Genomic DNA, 17532 nt, shown 5'->3' on the forward strand with positions numbered 1-17532 from the left:
CCCTTTAATATTTAACTCTTTTTTTTTCTTTTTTAGTCTTTCTTTCATACGTCTCTGGAGGAGACTTTCATACAATGAACCATTCACTGTAAGAACAAAGAAAAGACCAGGGCTATTGTTTTTTCCCACCGCTACGGAGCAGACATGTCTTTACTAGTTCTCCCAACACTTCGGATGAAGTCATTTTAAAGGGGTATTCCAGGAAAAAACTTTTTTTATATATATATCAACTGGCTCCAGAAAGTTAAACAGATTTGTAAATGACTTCTATTAAAAAAATCTTAATCCTTTCCGTACTTATGAGCTTCTGAAGTTAAGGTTGTTTTTTTCTGTCTAAATCCTCTCTGATGACACCTGTCTCGGGAACCGCCCAGTTTAGAAGCAAATCCCCATAGCAAACCTCTTCTAAACTGGGCGGTTCCCGAGACAGGTGTCATCAGAGAGGATTTAGACAGAAAAGAAGAACCTTAACTTCAGAAGCTCATAAGTACTGAAAGGATTAAGATTTTTTAATAGAAGTAATTTACAAATCTGTTTAACTTTCTGGAGCCAGTTGATATATATATATATATGTAAGTTTTTTTCCTGGAATACCCCTTTGGCACTCACGGCCTCCACAAAAAGAGCTGGAGATACCGGGACACTCTAGAACAGTGGTCTCCAACCTGCGGACCTCCAGATGTTGCAAAACTACAACTCCCAGCATGCCCGGACAGCCGTTGGCTGTCCGGGCATGCTGGGAGTTGTAGTTTTGCAACATCTGGAGGTCCGCAGGTTGGAGTCCACTGCTCTAAAATATATGAACCTTCTTGGAGGGACCGCACCATATTCTCTTAAAAAAACAAAAAAAAAAACAAAAAGACAATTGTGATATATACAAGTAACAGGCGGACGTTTTTCACCCTCACAGCAAACCCCTAACAAAAGACGTGTCCAGGTGGACAATCAGCATCCTCAGAAAAGACATCTCCTTTCGGGTGTTCTCGAAAATAATTCTGGGGTCATCTGACTGACAACGGAGACAGTTTGGGGCCATGACCATGGCGAGATTGTTGACATCCATCTTTGTTGTGCCCACATTGGAAGGTTGAGAGAAAATCTGTTCAAGGGGAATAGAAAATTACATATTTTTGTTATTATTAAATATTTTTTTATTTTCTTAAAAGTTTTATCTTTTGATAGACAGCAGTGAAATAAAGTCACAAATCCCACCGGGCCATCAATATACACCATATAGGGTCTTTTAATGCAGTATGGATGAAAAGAGAGAAATGCTTGTCTGTTACTCTGCCAGTTACTCTGCTGTTCACCAGCTCATCTTAAAGGGGTATTCTAGTATCAGAAATTTGTATTTACATAAAAATATATCACAAAATGTGCTGGCATCAGTGTGCTTTTGCTTAAAAATACCCGCGACAGGAAGTTGTGTAGTCCTCTCATTGTCAGTGTGGTGTTGTCGCAGCAGTTCCCCCGGCTCCTCCCTCCTAATTGGTTTTTATTTCATATTATTGTATATTATTATTTGGGGGCAGCCATTTTGCCTGAGCGTTTTTTTTAACAGCATTTCGTGATATGCTTTACAGCAAGCCCCATGGACATAGAGGACAATAGAGTGGAGCTGTCCCATTTGCATTGAGAAACGTGTCTGGGAGCGTGCTTGGTGACCTTTAAAGGAGTTCTCCAACTGAAATCTTTTATCCCCCCCGCTGTGCCCGGGCTGTAAAACTATACATAATAAACTTTCACTTACCTGCCTACGATCCCCCGTTGTTCCGATATCGCCACCCGTGCTCCGGTCCCTGTCAGCTTCCTCTTCCTGCGGGTTGGTGACTTCACTCTGCGCTCAGCCTATCAGCGGCCGCGACGGGACATTGCTGCGGCCGCTGATAGGCTGAGCGCAGAGTGAAGTCACTGACCCGCAGGAAGTAGAAGAGACCGGGACCGGAGAACGGGACGGCGATATCGAAACAACGAGGGATCGTAGGAAGGTAAGTGAAAGTTTATTATGTATAGTTTTACAGCCCAGGCACAGCGGGGATTTGACAGAGAGAGGGAGGCTGATCTGTGAGCATCATCTATTGTCTCATCTATCTATCTGATTGTGTCACCTTTCGCTGTACTGATCTCTTTCCAGCGTCCTCCGTCTTATCAAGACAGGACAGGAAGTGTCAGCTTAGTTTTAGCCCTCTGCCTCTCCCTCTCACCCAAGATGTCGCATCATCCTCTGCTCTGTCTCGTAAGGTGTGGCTGGATCTTGCTTTTGAGCTGTAACCCCACCCCCTGAGTGATGTCATTGCTTCTGTCCAACCCCCTACAGCATTCATCACCATCTCCTTGTCATATACATATTTATCTTTATTGGGACATTGAGAGAAGAATGCTACCTTGTGTTTAACAATGCCACAGAGCAGAGGAGCAGACCGTTTATGAATACAGCAGGTGCTGCAAACTCACTGAATGTGTAATAGTCTACTTTGTAGATCAAACTTCTGCAGCAGCTCTGGGTGGAGAACTGGCAGAAGTGCTGTGAAGGGACTGGGATTAAGAACGGAGTAAAAAATGGTGCAATATGGGAATTGTAGTATTAAGTACTGCTTAACCAGAAAGTAGTGAATTGCATACTGCTTAAAGGGATACTCCTCCCCTAGACATCTTATCCCCTATAAGATGTCTGATCGCAGGGGTCCTGCCACTGGGGACCCCCCACGATCTCCCTGCTGCACCCGGGGTTCGTGTAGAGATTCGGGTGCAGCACCGGAGGCTCGTGACGTAACGTTCACACCCCGTTTGTGACATCACGACCGCGCCCCCTCCCATAGACTTGTGGGCATGGTGGTGACCTCATGAGCGGGTGTGGACGTAACATCATGAGCCTCCACCCCACATCGCCAGTCATCCGGCACGAAGCAAAGTTTGCTCCATGCACCGGATGTCTGGGGTGACACAGCCGAGACTGTGGGGGGTCCACAGCGGCGGGAACCCCGCGATCAGGCATCTTATCCAAAGGATAGGGGATAAGATGCCTGATCGCGGGGGTCCCACTGCTGGGGACGCCCACAATCTAGCATGCAGCACCCACCTGTGAGCACTGCAGGAAGTGCTGGAGGCTCCAAGTCTTATACCTCCTAACCACGGGGACGGAGTATTGTGATGTAACGCCCCGCCCCCTCAATGCAAGTCTATGGGAGGGGGCGTGATGAGGACGTCACATGTGGGCGGAGTCGTGACGTCACAATACTCTGTCCCCGTGGTCGGGAGGCATAAGACTTGGAGCCTCCAGCGTTTCCTGCAGTGCTTACAGGTGGGTGCTGCATGCTAGATTGCGGGGGTCCCCAGTGGTGGGACCCCCGCGATCAGACATCTTATCCCCTATCCTTTGGATAGGGGATAAGATGTTTTGTGTCGGAGTACCCCTTTAACCAGAATTTCACCTGATGTTGGAGTACCACTTTAAATCGCAACAAGCAACCCCCAATCCATACAGGCTAGTGATGTATTTGGAAGAGAACTGCAAATGATAGGATCACCTACCTGGAGGAAGTGGATGAGGTAACACAGCACCAGCCGGTTCAGTTCAGGAAGCTGCTGCACAACGGACACTGCTGCATCGGGGTTTTCATAGTTACTAATGCACTGCTTGTAGAATTGTTGCGGGATGAGCGGCTCCTCCAGCTCTCGATACCAAAGCTTCAAAAGGGATGCTAAAGATGTAAAAAATAATATATATATGTAAATGATGTACCATGAACCCATACTGGCTACAGCGGTGGTCTACAAACATGGGGGTTGCAGTTTTGCGCATCTCAAAGTCAACAGTTTGGAGACCACTGGGCTAATGGATGTTAAAGAAGATGTCCAGTGCTAAGTAATTTATCCCCTATCCTGGGACCGACCACTGGGACCACCCGCAATCACCCGTACAGGGACCCGGCTAAGCTGCTGTGTGTGACGTTACGCACACAGCAGGTCAGTTGGTACAAACACTCCCCCTCCATTCATCTCTATGGGAGAGGCGGAGACACAGCGTGTCTCCGCCTCTTCCATAGAGATGAATGGAGGGGGCGTGTCTCAACCACCTGACATGCTGGATACGAAACAAGCTCTAGCAGCGCAGAGCCTGGGCCAAACCGGGGCCCTGTATAGGAGATTGTAGGTGGTCCCAACAATTGGACCCCCGCAATCAGACCTTAATCCCCTTTTCCTGCGGATAGGGGATACATTTCTTAGCACGGGACATCTTCTTTAATCTTTGGCGAGAATAATTTTAAAGTGAACCTGTCACAATGAAAATGCAGTCCGGTCCGCACACACCAAATATAAATAAATAAATATAATAATAATAAAAAAATTATATATATATGGAGAAGAAAAAGCAAATGGAGCGGCACATGGAGCGGTCCGTTAGTAGCAGGGGGTGCAAGCGGAGACAAGCCCAGGTCAGGAGCCCTTACTAGATCCAGACAGCAAACAAAAGCCGCAGCACACCAGGTAAACGTGAAGTGGTTGTTTATTCCAACAAACGGAGCAACGTTTCAGACGCCCGTGCGTCCTTTCTCAAGCATATTTGTTACATATATATGTATATTTGAAGGAACTAGTAATTTAGTCATTAGAATTTCTACTCATTCTGGGTTTTAGAGTCCAGTCTACACACACCAAAAAAAAATAAAAATAAGAAAAGATTAAAGGGGTATTCCAGGAAAAAATTTACTTTTTATATATATATCAACTGGCTACAGAAAGTTAAACAGATTTGTAAATTACTTCCATTAAAAAATCTTAATCCTTCTAACAATTATTAGCTGCTGAAGTTGAGTTGTTCTTTTCTGTCTGACGACAGTGCTCTCTGCTGACATCTCTGTCCGTCTCGGGAACGGAGGTTTGCTATGGGGATTTGCTTCTACTCTGGACAATTCCCGAGACAGGTGTCATCAGAGAGCACTTAGACAGAAAATAACAACTCAACTTCAGCAGCTCATAAGTACTGAAAGGATTAAGATTTTTTTTTTATAGAAGTAATTTACAAATCTGTTTAACTTTCTGGAGCCAGTTGATATATACAAAAAAGTTTTTTCCTGGATAACCCCTTTAGCACACACACACACACACACACACAGTTACATTTCTACTCATTCTGGGTTTTGGAGTCCAGTTTGATTGATAGCCCTTCTCCTATGAGTGAGCAAACAGAGATAACTGTCAATCAGTGAGTAAGACCGCCCACTGGACTCCTAAACCCAGAAGAAGCTGGCATTTAGAGCAATAAATCACAGGTAAAGGCTCATTCACACTACTGAATCTCCATCCAGATGCCATCTGTAGCAGGCGACAGCAAAATCTTAATCCTTCCAGTACTTATCAGCTGCAGTATGCTCCAGAGGAAGTTGTGTAGCTCTTTTCTGTCTGACCGCAGAGCTCTCTGCTGACACCTCTGTCCATGTCAGGAACTGTCCAGAGCAGGATAGGTTTTCTATGGGGATTTGCTCCTACTCTGGACAATTCCTGACACAGACAGAGGTGTCAGCAGAGAGCACTGTGGTCAGACGTTTTAACCAGTGTGCGGCTTCCAGCAATTGTCCGTCTCATATGGACCCTAGTGCGCTGCTGTATCCAGGTTTACTAGATAACATGTAAGTCCCTTGTATCCATAGCACAGATTCCTGAGGCTGCTGTGAACATTCTCCATTTACCACGTATCCTACTCATGCACCGGGAATGGCGCCACCTGTCATCACCATCTCACGTTTCCGTATAAGAATGTACTTGATAACAGCTAGCCTCAACACAAGCATCAAAGAGGATAGGCATTTTTCTGACCTCATTCCATACTATATAAGCCAGTGTTTCCCAAACAGGGTGCCTCCAGCTGTTGTAAAACTACAACTCCCAGCATGCCTGGACAGCCGGAGGCACAGCTGGAGGCACCCTGGTTGGGAAACACTGATTTAATTAGTAAGAAATACAGCTGCAAATAATAGAATACTATTAAGTACTATAAGGGGTACTTGAAACATGTTCTTTTTTTCCCCAAACTGTTTATAATTTATGTAATTTTTTTTATTTCATATTAGTGTATATTATCATTTGGGGGCAGTCATTTTGCCTGAGCATTTTTTTTTTAACAGCATTTTGTGATGTGCTTTACAGCAAGCCCCATGGACATAGGGGACAATAGAGTGGAGCTGCCCCACTGCCCCATTCACATTGAGAAATGTGTCTGGGAGCGTGCTTGGTGACCTTTAAAGGGGTACTCCGACGCTTAGACATCTTATCCCCTATCCAAAGGATAGGGGATAAGATGCCTGATCGCGGGGGTCCCGCCGCTGGGAACCCCCGTGATCTTGCACTCCGCTAAATTCAGTCCCCGGAGCGTGTTCGCTACGGGTCTGATTACTGTTGATCACGGGGCCGGAGCGTTGTGACGTCAAGGCTCCGCCCCGTGTGACGTCACGCTCTACCCCCTCAATGCAAGCCTATGGATAGGGGATAAGATGTCTAAGCGCCGGAGTACCCCTTTAAAGAGGACATTTGACAAGAAGAGGGAGGCTGATCTGTGAGCATCATCTATCGTCTTATCTATCTGCTTGTGTCCCCTTTCGCTGTACTGATCACTTTCCAGCATCCTCCTCCTTATCAAGACAGGCAGGACAGGACGTCTCAGCTTAGTTTTAGCCCTAGTGGCCAAAATGAAAACTGCAAGATTTCAGGATTATTTCAAAATTATAAAAAAAACATCACCAAAAATTAAACAATAGGTAGTTTTAAAATGAAACGGCTACGAAAAATGGGTGTACCTACCAGGAACGGTGGGGTCAGACAGATTGTCTGGGATTCTCCACTGCTCTACCTGCAGCTTCAGAGCGTTTACTTCATCGATATCGCCAGGGACTCTACACCGAAGAAATAAGACAAAAAGACAACTAAATAAAATATGTTCTGCACCAAGTCCATCCAACTACAGTGACCCCTCGACCTACGATGGCCCCGACATACGATCATTTCAACATACGATGGCCTCTCAGAGGCAGCATCAACATACGATGCTTTTGTATGTCGGGGCCATCGCATAAACGGTTATCCGGCAGCGCAGACTGCTTCAGCTGCCACCGGATAGCCGTTTACGGTGCCCCGTGTGGTCCGCTGATGATCACTTACCTGTCCTCGGGGCTCCGGCGCATCCTCTTCGGGATCCCCTGCATCGCCGGCGCTCTCCTTCATAGTCATCACGTCCCTGCGCACGCCGTCCCGTCATCCAATAGGAGCGGCGTGCGTAGCGACGTGATGGCGGCGACGGAGAGCGAGGATGCCGGGGAAGCAGAGGCCTTGCCGGAGCGTCGGGGACACCCCGGGGACGCGGCGACAGCGATGGAAGGCGACATCCAGGGCAGCGGTGACGAGCGGTGACGGTCCGGAGCGGCGGGGACAGGTGAGTACAACTTCCCCTAACCGTGGTCTACAACCTGCAGACCTCCAGATGTTGCAAAACTACAACACCCAGCATGCCCGGACAGCCAACGGCTGTCCGGGCATGCTGGGAGTTGTAGTTTTGCAACATCTGGAGGTCCGCACGTTGAAGACCACTGGTATTGGAGGTTATACTCGTGTGTCCCCGCCGCTCCGGACCGTCACTGCTACCCTGGATGTCGCCTTCCATCGCTGTCGCCGCGTTCCCGACGTGTCCCCGACGCTCCGGCAAAGCCTCTGCTTCCCCGGCATCCTCGCTCTCCGTCGCCGCCATCACGTCGCTACGCACGCCGCTCCTATTGGATGGCGTGCGCAGCGACGTGATGACGACGATGGAGAGCGCCGAAGGGGATCCCGAAGAGGACGCGCCGGAGCCCCGAGGACAGGTAAGTGATCGTGCTGTCCGGGCATGCTGGGTGTTGTAGTTTTGCAACATCTGGAGGTCCGCAGGTTGTAGACCACTGTCCTATACTTTACATTGCACGGATCCCTCAACATGCGATGGTTTCAACAAACGATGGTCCGAGGGACCACTGTATATGGTTGCAGGAAAAAATAAGGCCACGTTCTCGTGGCAGTATTTTCGGTCAGTACTTTGCATTTCTGAGATGAAAACTAGAGAAGAACCCACAGGAAAAAACAAAAACGTGTAATGGGAAGACTTATCTTCTGAAGAGAGAATAGAAACGTAGCGCTCACTAGGTCAGTAGTTGCTTTATATCCTTTTGTAGATACAGAGGGGTCAAAAAAAGTATTTAGTCAGCCACTAATTGTGCAAGTTCTCCCCCTTATAAAGATGAGGCTGTAATTTTCATCATAGGTTATAACCTCAACTATGAGAGACAGAATGAGAAAAAAAATCCATAAAATCACATTGTCTGATTTTTAAAGAATTTATTTGCAAATTATGGTGGAAAATGAGTATTTGGTCAATAACAAAAGTTCATCTCAATACTTTGTGATATCCCCTTTGTTGGCAATGACAGAGGTCACATGTTTTCTGTCTTCACAAGTTTTTCACACACTGTTACTGGCATTTTGGCCTATTCCTCCATGCAGATCTCCTCTAGAGCAGTGATTTTTTGGGGCTGTTGCTGGGCAACTCCCTCCAAAGGTTTTCTATGGGGTTGAGATCTGGAGACTGGCTAGGTCACTCCAGGACCTTGAAATGCTTCTTACGAAGCCACTCCTTCATTGCCCGGGCGGTGTGTTTGGGATCATTGTCATGATGAAAGCCACGTTTCATCTTCAATGCCCTTACTGATGGAAGGAGGTTTTCACTCAGTCTCACGATACATGCTCCCATTCATTCTTTCCTTTACAAAAGGCCCCAAAGCATGATGTTTCCACCCCATGCTTCACAGTAGGTATGGTATTTTTTGGGATGCAACTCAGCATTCTTTCTCCTCCAAACACGACGAGTTGAGTTTTTACCAAAAAGTTCTACTTTGGTTTAATCTGAACATATGACATTCTCCCAATACTCCTCTGGATCATCCAAATGTAGCAAACTTCAGACTGGCCCAGACATGTACTGGCTTAAGCAGGGGGACACATCTGGCACTGCATGATTTGAGTCCCTGGCGGTGTAGTGTGTTACTGATGGTAGCCTTTGTTACTTTGGTCCCAGCTCTCTGCAGGTCATTCACTAGGTCCCCCCGTGTGGTTCTGGGATTTTTGCTCGCCGTTCTTGTGATCATTTTGACACCACGGGGTGAGATCTTGCATGGAGCCCCAGATCAAGGGAGATTATCAGTGTCTTGTATGTCTTCCATTTTCTAATAATTGCTCCCACAGTTGATTTCTTCACACCAAGCTGCTTGCCTATTGCAGATTCAGTCTTCCCAGCCTGGTGCAGGTCTACAATATTGTTTCTGGTGTCCTTCGACAACTCTTTGGTCTTGGCCATAGTGGAGTTTGGAGTGTGACTGTTTGAGGCTGTGGACAGGTGTCAAACAGGAGCCATGAATTCAGGTAACAAGTGGAGGACAGAGGAGACTCTTAAAGAAGAAGTTACAGGTCTGTGAGAGACAGAAATCTTGCTTGTTTGTAGGTGACCAAATACTTATTTTCCACCATAATCTGCAAATAAATTCTTTAAAAATCAGACAATGTGATTTTATGGATTTTTTTTTCTCATTCTGTCTCTCATAGTTGAGGTTATAACCTATGATGAAAATTACAGCCTATCATCTTTTTAAGTGGGAGAACTTGCACAATTGGTGGCTGACTAAATACTTTTTTTGCCCCACTTTACATGCTGTATACAAAACGGAGTGAACTCAACTTGGGCGCTGGGGGGTGGAGGGGTTGAGGTGCCAGGGCGTAACAGAGGCTACAGCTGTTTCATGTGCTCTAAAGCTTTTTCTGGCCACTGAACATGTACTGGGCTTTTATTGTGCAAGAAAAGTAGGCTCAAACTTATCTTCTCAAGAATGGGATACATGGAGGGGGGGTGTTGGCCGCCACGTCTTGCCGCAGCCTGTTCAGGAGATCGTGAGAGGTCCCTGTGGTAGGACCACCCCGTGATCTATAACTTATCCCCTATTCTTCGAATAGAACAGTGTTTCCCAACCTGAGTGCCTCCAGGTGTTGCAAAACTACAACTCCCAGAATGCCTGGGCTGCCAATGGCTGTCCAGGCATGCTGGGAGTTGTAGTTTTGCAACATCTGGAGCCACTCTGGCTGAGAAACACTGGGATAGAGGATACGTTATATTCCACTTCAGTACTCCTTTAAACTTATCTTCTCAAGAACGGTTACAGCTGATTTTACGTGCTGTGATGCTTCTTCTGACCTCAGGGGCTGTGAGAAGCATCACAGCACGTGAAGCAGCTGTAGCCTTTCTTAAGACCATAAATTTAAAAGTGTATTTCTGCATACAAGGCCAGTACGTGTTCAAACAGAAATACACTCTTAACTTATCTTCTCAAGAAAGGCTACAGCTGTTTCACATGCTGTGGTGCTTCTTCCAGCCTCAGAGGCCAGAAGAAGCGTCACAGCATGTGAAACAGCTGTAGCCTTTCTTGAGAAGATAGGTTTAAGAGTGTCTCTTTGTTTTACTTATAAGCACCACCAGAGTCGATTTGGCTTTAAAGGGGTACTCCTGTGGAAACCTTTTTTTTTATTAATTTTTTTTAAATCAACTGGTGCCAGAAAGTTAAACAGATTTGTAAATCACTTCTATTAAAAAATCTTAATCCGTCCAGTACTTTTTAGGGGCTGTATACTAACGAGAAATCTAAAAAAAGAAATGCATTTCCTCTGATGTCATGACCACAGTGCTCTCTTCTGACCTCTGCTGTCCATTTTAGGAACTGTCCAGAGCAGGAGAAAGAAAATCCCCATAGCAAACATATGCTGTTCTGTACAATTCCTAAAATGGACAGCAGAGGTCAGCAGAGAGCACTGTGGTCATGACATCAGAGGAAATGCATTTCTTTTTTTGGATTTCTCTTTAGTATACAGCCCCTAAAAAGTACTGGAAGGATTAAGATTTTTTTTTATAGAAGTGATTTACAAATCTGTTTAACTTTCTGGCACCAGTTGATTTAAAAAAAAAAAAAAAAAGTTTTCCACGGGAGTACCCCTTTAAGTGGCAACACAGAACCTGTATAGTATACGGCATAAATGCAGCGCCAAAGTTTATTGCTTGTATAATGGAAAGATTCGTTCCATCTGTGCTATGGCTTATAAAAACGAAGGCAAAATACTAACAAAAACATTACTACATTAAAAGTCGTCTTGGCATGAAACATACCTGAATATTCCTTCTGTTCTTTCCCCTCCCAGTGCTAACACTTGCAGCGAGAGTTGGGTCTGCACCCAAGGCAGCCGCCGGTCAGGATACACGTCTCGCTGCCTCTCCATAATCTCCTCCAGAGAGCTCCCGAACAGGGAAGGGGTGAGTATAGCTTGTCGAGCTTGCTCTATTTCCTCCAGTGTCGGCTTCCTCAAACCCTAACAATAATAATAATAAAAAATAATAATAGATATTAAAGGGGTATTCCAGGAAAAAACTTTTTTTTATATATATCAACTGGTTCCAGAAAGTTAAACAGATTTGTAAATTACTTCTATTAAAAAATCTTAATCCTTTCAGTACTTATGAACTTCTGAAGTTAAGGTTGTTCTTTTCTGTCTAAGTGCTCTCTGATGCCACCTGTCTCGGGAAACGCCCAGTTTAGAAGCAAATTCCCATAGCAAACCTCTTCTAAACTGGGCGGTTCCCAAGACAGGTGTCATCAGAGACTACTTAAGACAGAAAAGAACAACCTTAACTTCAGAAGCTCATAAGTACTGAAAGGATTAAGATTTTTTAATAGAAGTAATTTACAAATCTGTTTAACTTTCTGGAGCCAGTTGATATATATATATATATATATATATATATATATATATATAAAAAGTTTTTTCCTGGATAACCCCTTTAACCTCCCAGCATGTATAGTGATACAACAGTAAATAGAAATATAAGCAAAAATACAGTAAAAAAGTAAAAATATCCTCGTGCCGTATATACAAGCTGAACTGATGGCTGCTTTATTCAGTATATTTAGACACCATTTTTGCACATCTTAAAGGGGTACTCCCGTGGAAAACTTTTTTTTTTTTTTTTTTAAATCAACTGGTGCCAGAAAGTTAAACAGATTTGTAAATTACTTCTATATAAAAATCTTAATCCTTCCAGTACTTTTTAGGGGCTGTATACTACAGAGGAAATGCTTTTATTTTTGTATTTCTCTTCTGTCACGACCACAGTGCTTTCTGCTGACCTCTGCTGTCCATTATAGGAACTGTCCAGAGCAGGAGAAAATCCCCATAGCAAACATATGCTGCTCTGGACAATTCCTAAAATGGACAGCAGAGGTCAGCAGAGAGCACTGTGGTCGTGACAGAAGAGAAATCCAAAAAGAGAAGCATTTCCTCTGTAGTATATAGCCGCTAAAACGTACGGGAAGGATTAAGATTTTTTAATAGAAGTAATTTACAAATCTGTTTAACTTTCTGGCACCAGTTGATTTGAAAAAAAAAAAAAGGTTTTCCAAGAGAGTACCCCTTTAATGTTTGTATTTGGTGTCCTTAAAGGGGTACTCTGCCCCTAGACATCTTATCCCCTACTTAAAGACGCTCTGTGGCACCCCAGACATCTGGTGCACGGAGTGAAATTCGCTCTGTGCCAGATGACTGGCGAGCAGGGCGGAGGCTCTTGACATCACGGCCACGCCCCCTCAATGCAAGTCTATGGGAGGGGGCGTGACGTCCGTCACGCCCCCTCCCATAGACTTGCATTGAGGGGGCTTGGCCGTGAAGTCACGAGCCTTCAACGCTGCACTCGACGCTCTAAACGAACACCGGGAGCAGGGATATAAGATGGATGGATAGGGGATAAGATGTCTAAGGGTAGAGTACCCCTTTAAGTTCTACCAGTTTCCTATATTGTAGGACCCATAATCGTCAATGTTGAGTACAATCTCTATCCATAGCCAGGACTGCGGGGTATTGTAATCAGCTCATCTTACCTTGTAAAAAGTGGACAACCCCTTTAATGGTTACTGTTTGTTTTGTTTAACTTTCCTCCATGTGATCGTCTCTGTCATTTCTAACATATACTGTATGTAGATCATATTTGACTCTAAAGCTCTAAAGACTTGGCCACCAGGTGTCTCACTTCTCTGCAAACTGCTGTCCACTGCCTGTTGTTAGGGTAAATCTGTCTTTAGTAAGAGTCAGACAAGGAGGGGACACAGGAGGTGGAAGCAGGGCTTAGATAGTGCTGTCAAGGGGGAGAATGAAGTGGCATGAGGAGGAAGGGAGGGGATGAAGTGGCAAAGGGGAGTGATAAAGAGGGGAGGGGGTAATTAAGTGGTGAAGGGGGGGGGTTAAGGTGATAGGTTGGGGGATCGGGGAAGGGTGAAGTGGCACAGCTGGGGATCAAGGGGGAGAATTATGTTACACAGGGGGTGATCAAGGCGGGAGTGATGGAAAAAGACAGGGTTAGAAAGGGGGGGGGGGGGTGAGATGGCACAGGAAGGGGGGGGGGGGGTTGGGTCATATGGGGGTCAAGAGGGGGTGAAGTCACACAACTGGGGATGAAGTGGGAGAATGAAGTGACACGGGGGGGGGGGGGGGACAAGGCACACAGTAAGAGATCAGGGGGTAATGAAATAACACAGTGGGGTGATAAGGGGGGGATGAAATGGCACAAGGGGTGATAAAGTGACATGATGGGGTAAAGAGGGTGATGATAATGACACAGGGTATTCAAGGGGGTGATGAAATGGCACAGGGGGTGATCAAGGGAGGGGTAATGAAATGGTGCAGGTGGCAGCAGCCACATTTGTAATGCTAAAACCGGTATCACGTTGTGCATTATAGGCCTTGCAACGTGAAACGTGCAGTTTGCGGTACAGCAAGGAATGTGTCAAATGTCTTTTTATTTTATTATAGTATTGTATCTTTTTTGTTCTATTCTATCTAAATAAGGTACAGTCATATCCCTGCAGAATAAAAGAGGATACCCAACACCACTGGATCCTTTTCGAGAAACCCCTTTACGGACCAGTAACGTGAGGACACGGAGTAGTAAACACATTGCGCAGTGCAGGGTCTCCTCTCTAATGTGTGTGTATTTTCATCCTCTGGTTTATTTTGCTGGTGACAGACGCACTTCTCCATTTGGCAGGAAATGCTGGGAAACGTGTCCCACCCCCCGCTGTGATTTAATGGTATGTCCTTACATGGGGATGTTAAAATCCACAAACAAACCCCCCCAGCAGAGTAAATCAAATGAACCAAACCGCAGCTCGTGCAGACGGCCGGGGCTCAGCGGAGGTGACTCCAGGAGACAACGTCCCCCGGAACTTCAGTGGAACGTAATATATATATTTACTGAGACTTTTCTGAACAGACTGGAGGCCAAACATTGTGTCCCCATCCAAACAGAATACTTTGTATACACCTATGTGTTAAAGGGCGTCCAATTCAATCTGCATGTAGACCAGTGGTCTCAAACTGTGACCAGCATGCCTGGTCAGCCAAAAGCCTGTCTGCCTTCTCCAAAGGATCTACACCGTCCCTGAAAGGTAAATCAAGGCTTCCCTCTTACTTAGGCACAAATCGTGGTGTGAAAGAGGTCGTATTTGTATGTCCTGCAGGATGTCAGAGTATTTCTCCTAGTCCCATACAAGTAAAATATCTCAATACATACTAATACATGTAGACTCACGCTTACTTTTTGGTAAGACCGGCCGATGTTAAAAATCATGCCCCGGGATACGGAAAACAGCACTGTACAAATGTTTATAAGGCCCTTGTGTTTGGTCCATACAGCACAATATTGGGGGAGATTTATCAAAACCTGTGGAGAGGCAAAATTGCCCAGTTGCCCATAGCAACCAATCAGATCGCTGCTTTCATTTTGTTAAAAATGAAAGAAGAAATCTGATTGGTTGCTATTAGAAATGAGCGAACTCACAGTAAATTCGATTCGTCACGAACTTCTCGGCTCGGCGGTTGCTGACTTTTCCTGCATAAATTAGTTCAGCTTTCAGGTGCTCCCGTGGGCTGGAAAAGGTGGATACAGTCCTCGGAGACTCTTCCTTAGGACTGTATCCACCTTTTCCAGCCCACCGGAGCACCGGAAAGCTGAACTAATTTATGCAGGAAAAGTCAGCAACCGCCGAGCTGAGAAGTTAGTGACGAATCGAATTTACTGTAAGTTCGCTCATCTCTAGTTGCTATGGGCAACTTTTCCTCTGCACAGGTTTTGATAAATCTCCCCCTTTGGGGGAGATTTATCAAAACCTGTGCAGAGGAAAAGTTGCTTAGTTGCCCATAGCAACCAATCAGATCGCTGCTTTCACTTTTGAAAAAGGCCTCTGCAAAATGAAAGCAGCGATCTGATTGGTTGCTATGGGCAACTTTGCCTCTCCACAGGTTTTCATAAACCTCCTACAATAATCCTATTTGAACACACACACATATCCATATATATATATAGCTTTTTTGGTAGGCAGCACTTCCGAAAAAATGAATATGGTGCAAGCAGTCTAGGGGCCCTGGTCTTGGGTCCAATTCATACAAAACATAAAGGATGACCGCAGCACTCAATAGTAGTGAAAATATCAAAAAAGTGGCTTTATTCCAAAAGCAAACAGCAGCGACGTTTCGGTGTTCTCACAACACCATTCTCAAGCTAAATAACAGTGATCACAGCGCAGTATATATAGAGGGTGAAATAAATCAATCATAATTACAAACAATTATAGATATGTAAACATTCATAAAGTGCCAGTGCATACAGTGCATCAAAAAAATATTAGGGGATGTACAATAGTCATCCAGATACAAGTGAGTGATATTAAAAACATTTCTATGCAGATCTTATACATAGGTAAAACAGAGAATGGTATAAAATATAAAAACAGTAAAGTATATAAACAAACAACTTAAATACCATAGGGATTCAGGGCAGGTGTGTGGCGTCACTCACCGAGGAAGCGTGTCCCATGTGTAACAAGTGTAATGGCGGCGAACGCCAGTATAGCGATACAGCCAGTGTCATGGCGACGGACGCCAGTGTGTGTATAAATAAAGTTGTAAAGGAACGGACCAATCACTCAAATGGAACCAGAGCACATGACTATCGATGTAGTATCAGTATGTTGGCCGGAGGCGCATGCGCACCGCTGCAAATCGCATAGCGGTGGCCATCTTACTATAGGGCAATGCTGTATAAAGTGTTGGCAAGGCGCTAGTCGGCGCAGTATCTATGGTAAAGAAACTGTACTATAGTCCCCACTTAGTGGACACTTAGTGGGGACTATAGTACAGTTTCTTTACCATAGATACTGCGCCGACTAGCGCCTTGCCAACACTTTATACAGCATTGCCCTATAGTAAGATGGCCACCGCTATGCGATTTGCAGCGGTGCGCATGCGCCTCCGGCCAACATACTGATACTACATCGATAGTCATGTGCTCTGGTTCCATTTGAGTGATTGGTCCGTTCCTTTACAACTTTATTTATACACACACTGGCGTCCGTCGCCATGACACTGGCTGTATCGCTATACTGGCGTTCGCCGCCATTACACTTGTTACACATGGGACACGCTTCCTCGGTGAGTGACGCCACACACCTGCCCTGAATCCCTATGGTATTTAAGTTGTTTGTTTATATACTTTACTGTTTTTATATTTTATACCATTCTCTGTTTTACCTATGTATAAGATCTGCATAGAAATGTTTTTAATATCACTCACTTGTATCTGGATGACTATTGTACATCCCCTAATATTTTTTTGATGCACTGTATGCACTGGCACTTTATGAATGTTTACATATCTATAATTGTTTGTAATTATGATTGATTTATTTCACCCTCTATATATACTGCGCTGTGATCACTGTTATTTAGCTTGAGAATGGTGTTGTGAGAACACCGAAACGTCGCTGCTGTTTGCTTTTGGAATAAAGCCACTTTTTTGATATTTTCACTACTATTGAGTGCTGCGGTCATCCTTTATGTTTCATATATATATATATATATATATATATATATATATATATATATATATATTCATACATTACCTTAAAAGGGGTACTCCAGTGGAAAACAAATGTTTTCAAATCAACTGGTGCTAGAAAGTTATACAGATTTGTAAATGACTTCTATATAAAAAATCTTAATCCTTCCAGTGCTTATCAGCTGCTAAATACTACAGAGGAAGTTGTGTAGTTCTTTCCAGTCTGACCACAGTGCTCTCTGCTGACACCTCTGTCCATCTCGGGAACTGTCCAGAGCAGGAGAGGTTTGCTATAGGGATTTGCTTCTACTCTGGACAGTTCCTAAATTGGACAGAGGAGTCAGCAGAGAGCACTGTGGTCAGACTGGAAAGAACTACACAACTTCCTGTGAAGCATACAGCAGCTGATAAGTACTGGAAGGATAAAAAATTTTTTAATAGAAGTCATTTACAAATCTGTTTCACTTTCTGGCACCAGTTGATTTGAAAACCTTTGTTTTCCACCGGAGTACCCCTTTAAAGTTCCACAATGGTTG

General features: G+C 44.8%; 1 protein-coding gene and 1 long non-coding RNA gene across 3 annotated transcripts in view; one reads left to right on the forward strand and one right to left on the reverse strand.

The window, feature by feature from the left end:
• Positions 1 to 759: 759 nt before the first annotated feature.
• The window catches only part of LOC130296461 (rho GTPase-activating protein 39-like), a 121472-nt gene continuing 104699 nt past the window's right edge, over positions 760 to 17532 (reverse strand). Inside the window, exons 7-10 of the mRNA XM_056548000.1 lie at positions 11225 to 11424; positions 6799 to 6890; positions 3532 to 3701; positions 760 to 1099 (exon numbers count right to left, since the gene is read on the reverse strand). Coding sequence (XP_056403975.1) covers positions 905 to 1099; positions 3532 to 3701; positions 6799 to 6890; positions 11225 to 11424 — 657 coding nt within the window. The 3' untranslated portion in view covers positions 760 to 904. The remainder of the gene's footprint in view (positions 1100 to 3531; positions 3702 to 6798; positions 6891 to 11224; positions 11425 to 17532) is intronic.
• The window catches only part of LOC130296466 (uncharacterized), a 46414-nt gene continuing 43164 nt past the window's right edge, over positions 14283 to 17532 (forward strand). For both annotated transcript variants that reach the window (XR_008849220.1, XR_008849219.1), the window contains exon 1: positions 14283 to 14549. This is a non-coding gene — a long non-coding RNA (uncharacterized LOC130296466). The remainder of the gene's footprint in view (positions 14550 to 17532) is intronic.

The sequence above is a fragment of the Hyla sarda genome, chromosome 12 (genome assembly GCF_029499605.1).
Source record: "Hyla sarda isolate aHylSar1 chromosome 12, aHylSar1.hap1, whole genome shotgun sequence".
NCBI classification, from domain to species: Eukaryota; Metazoa; Chordata; class Amphibia; order Anura; family Hylidae; genus Hyla; species Hyla sarda.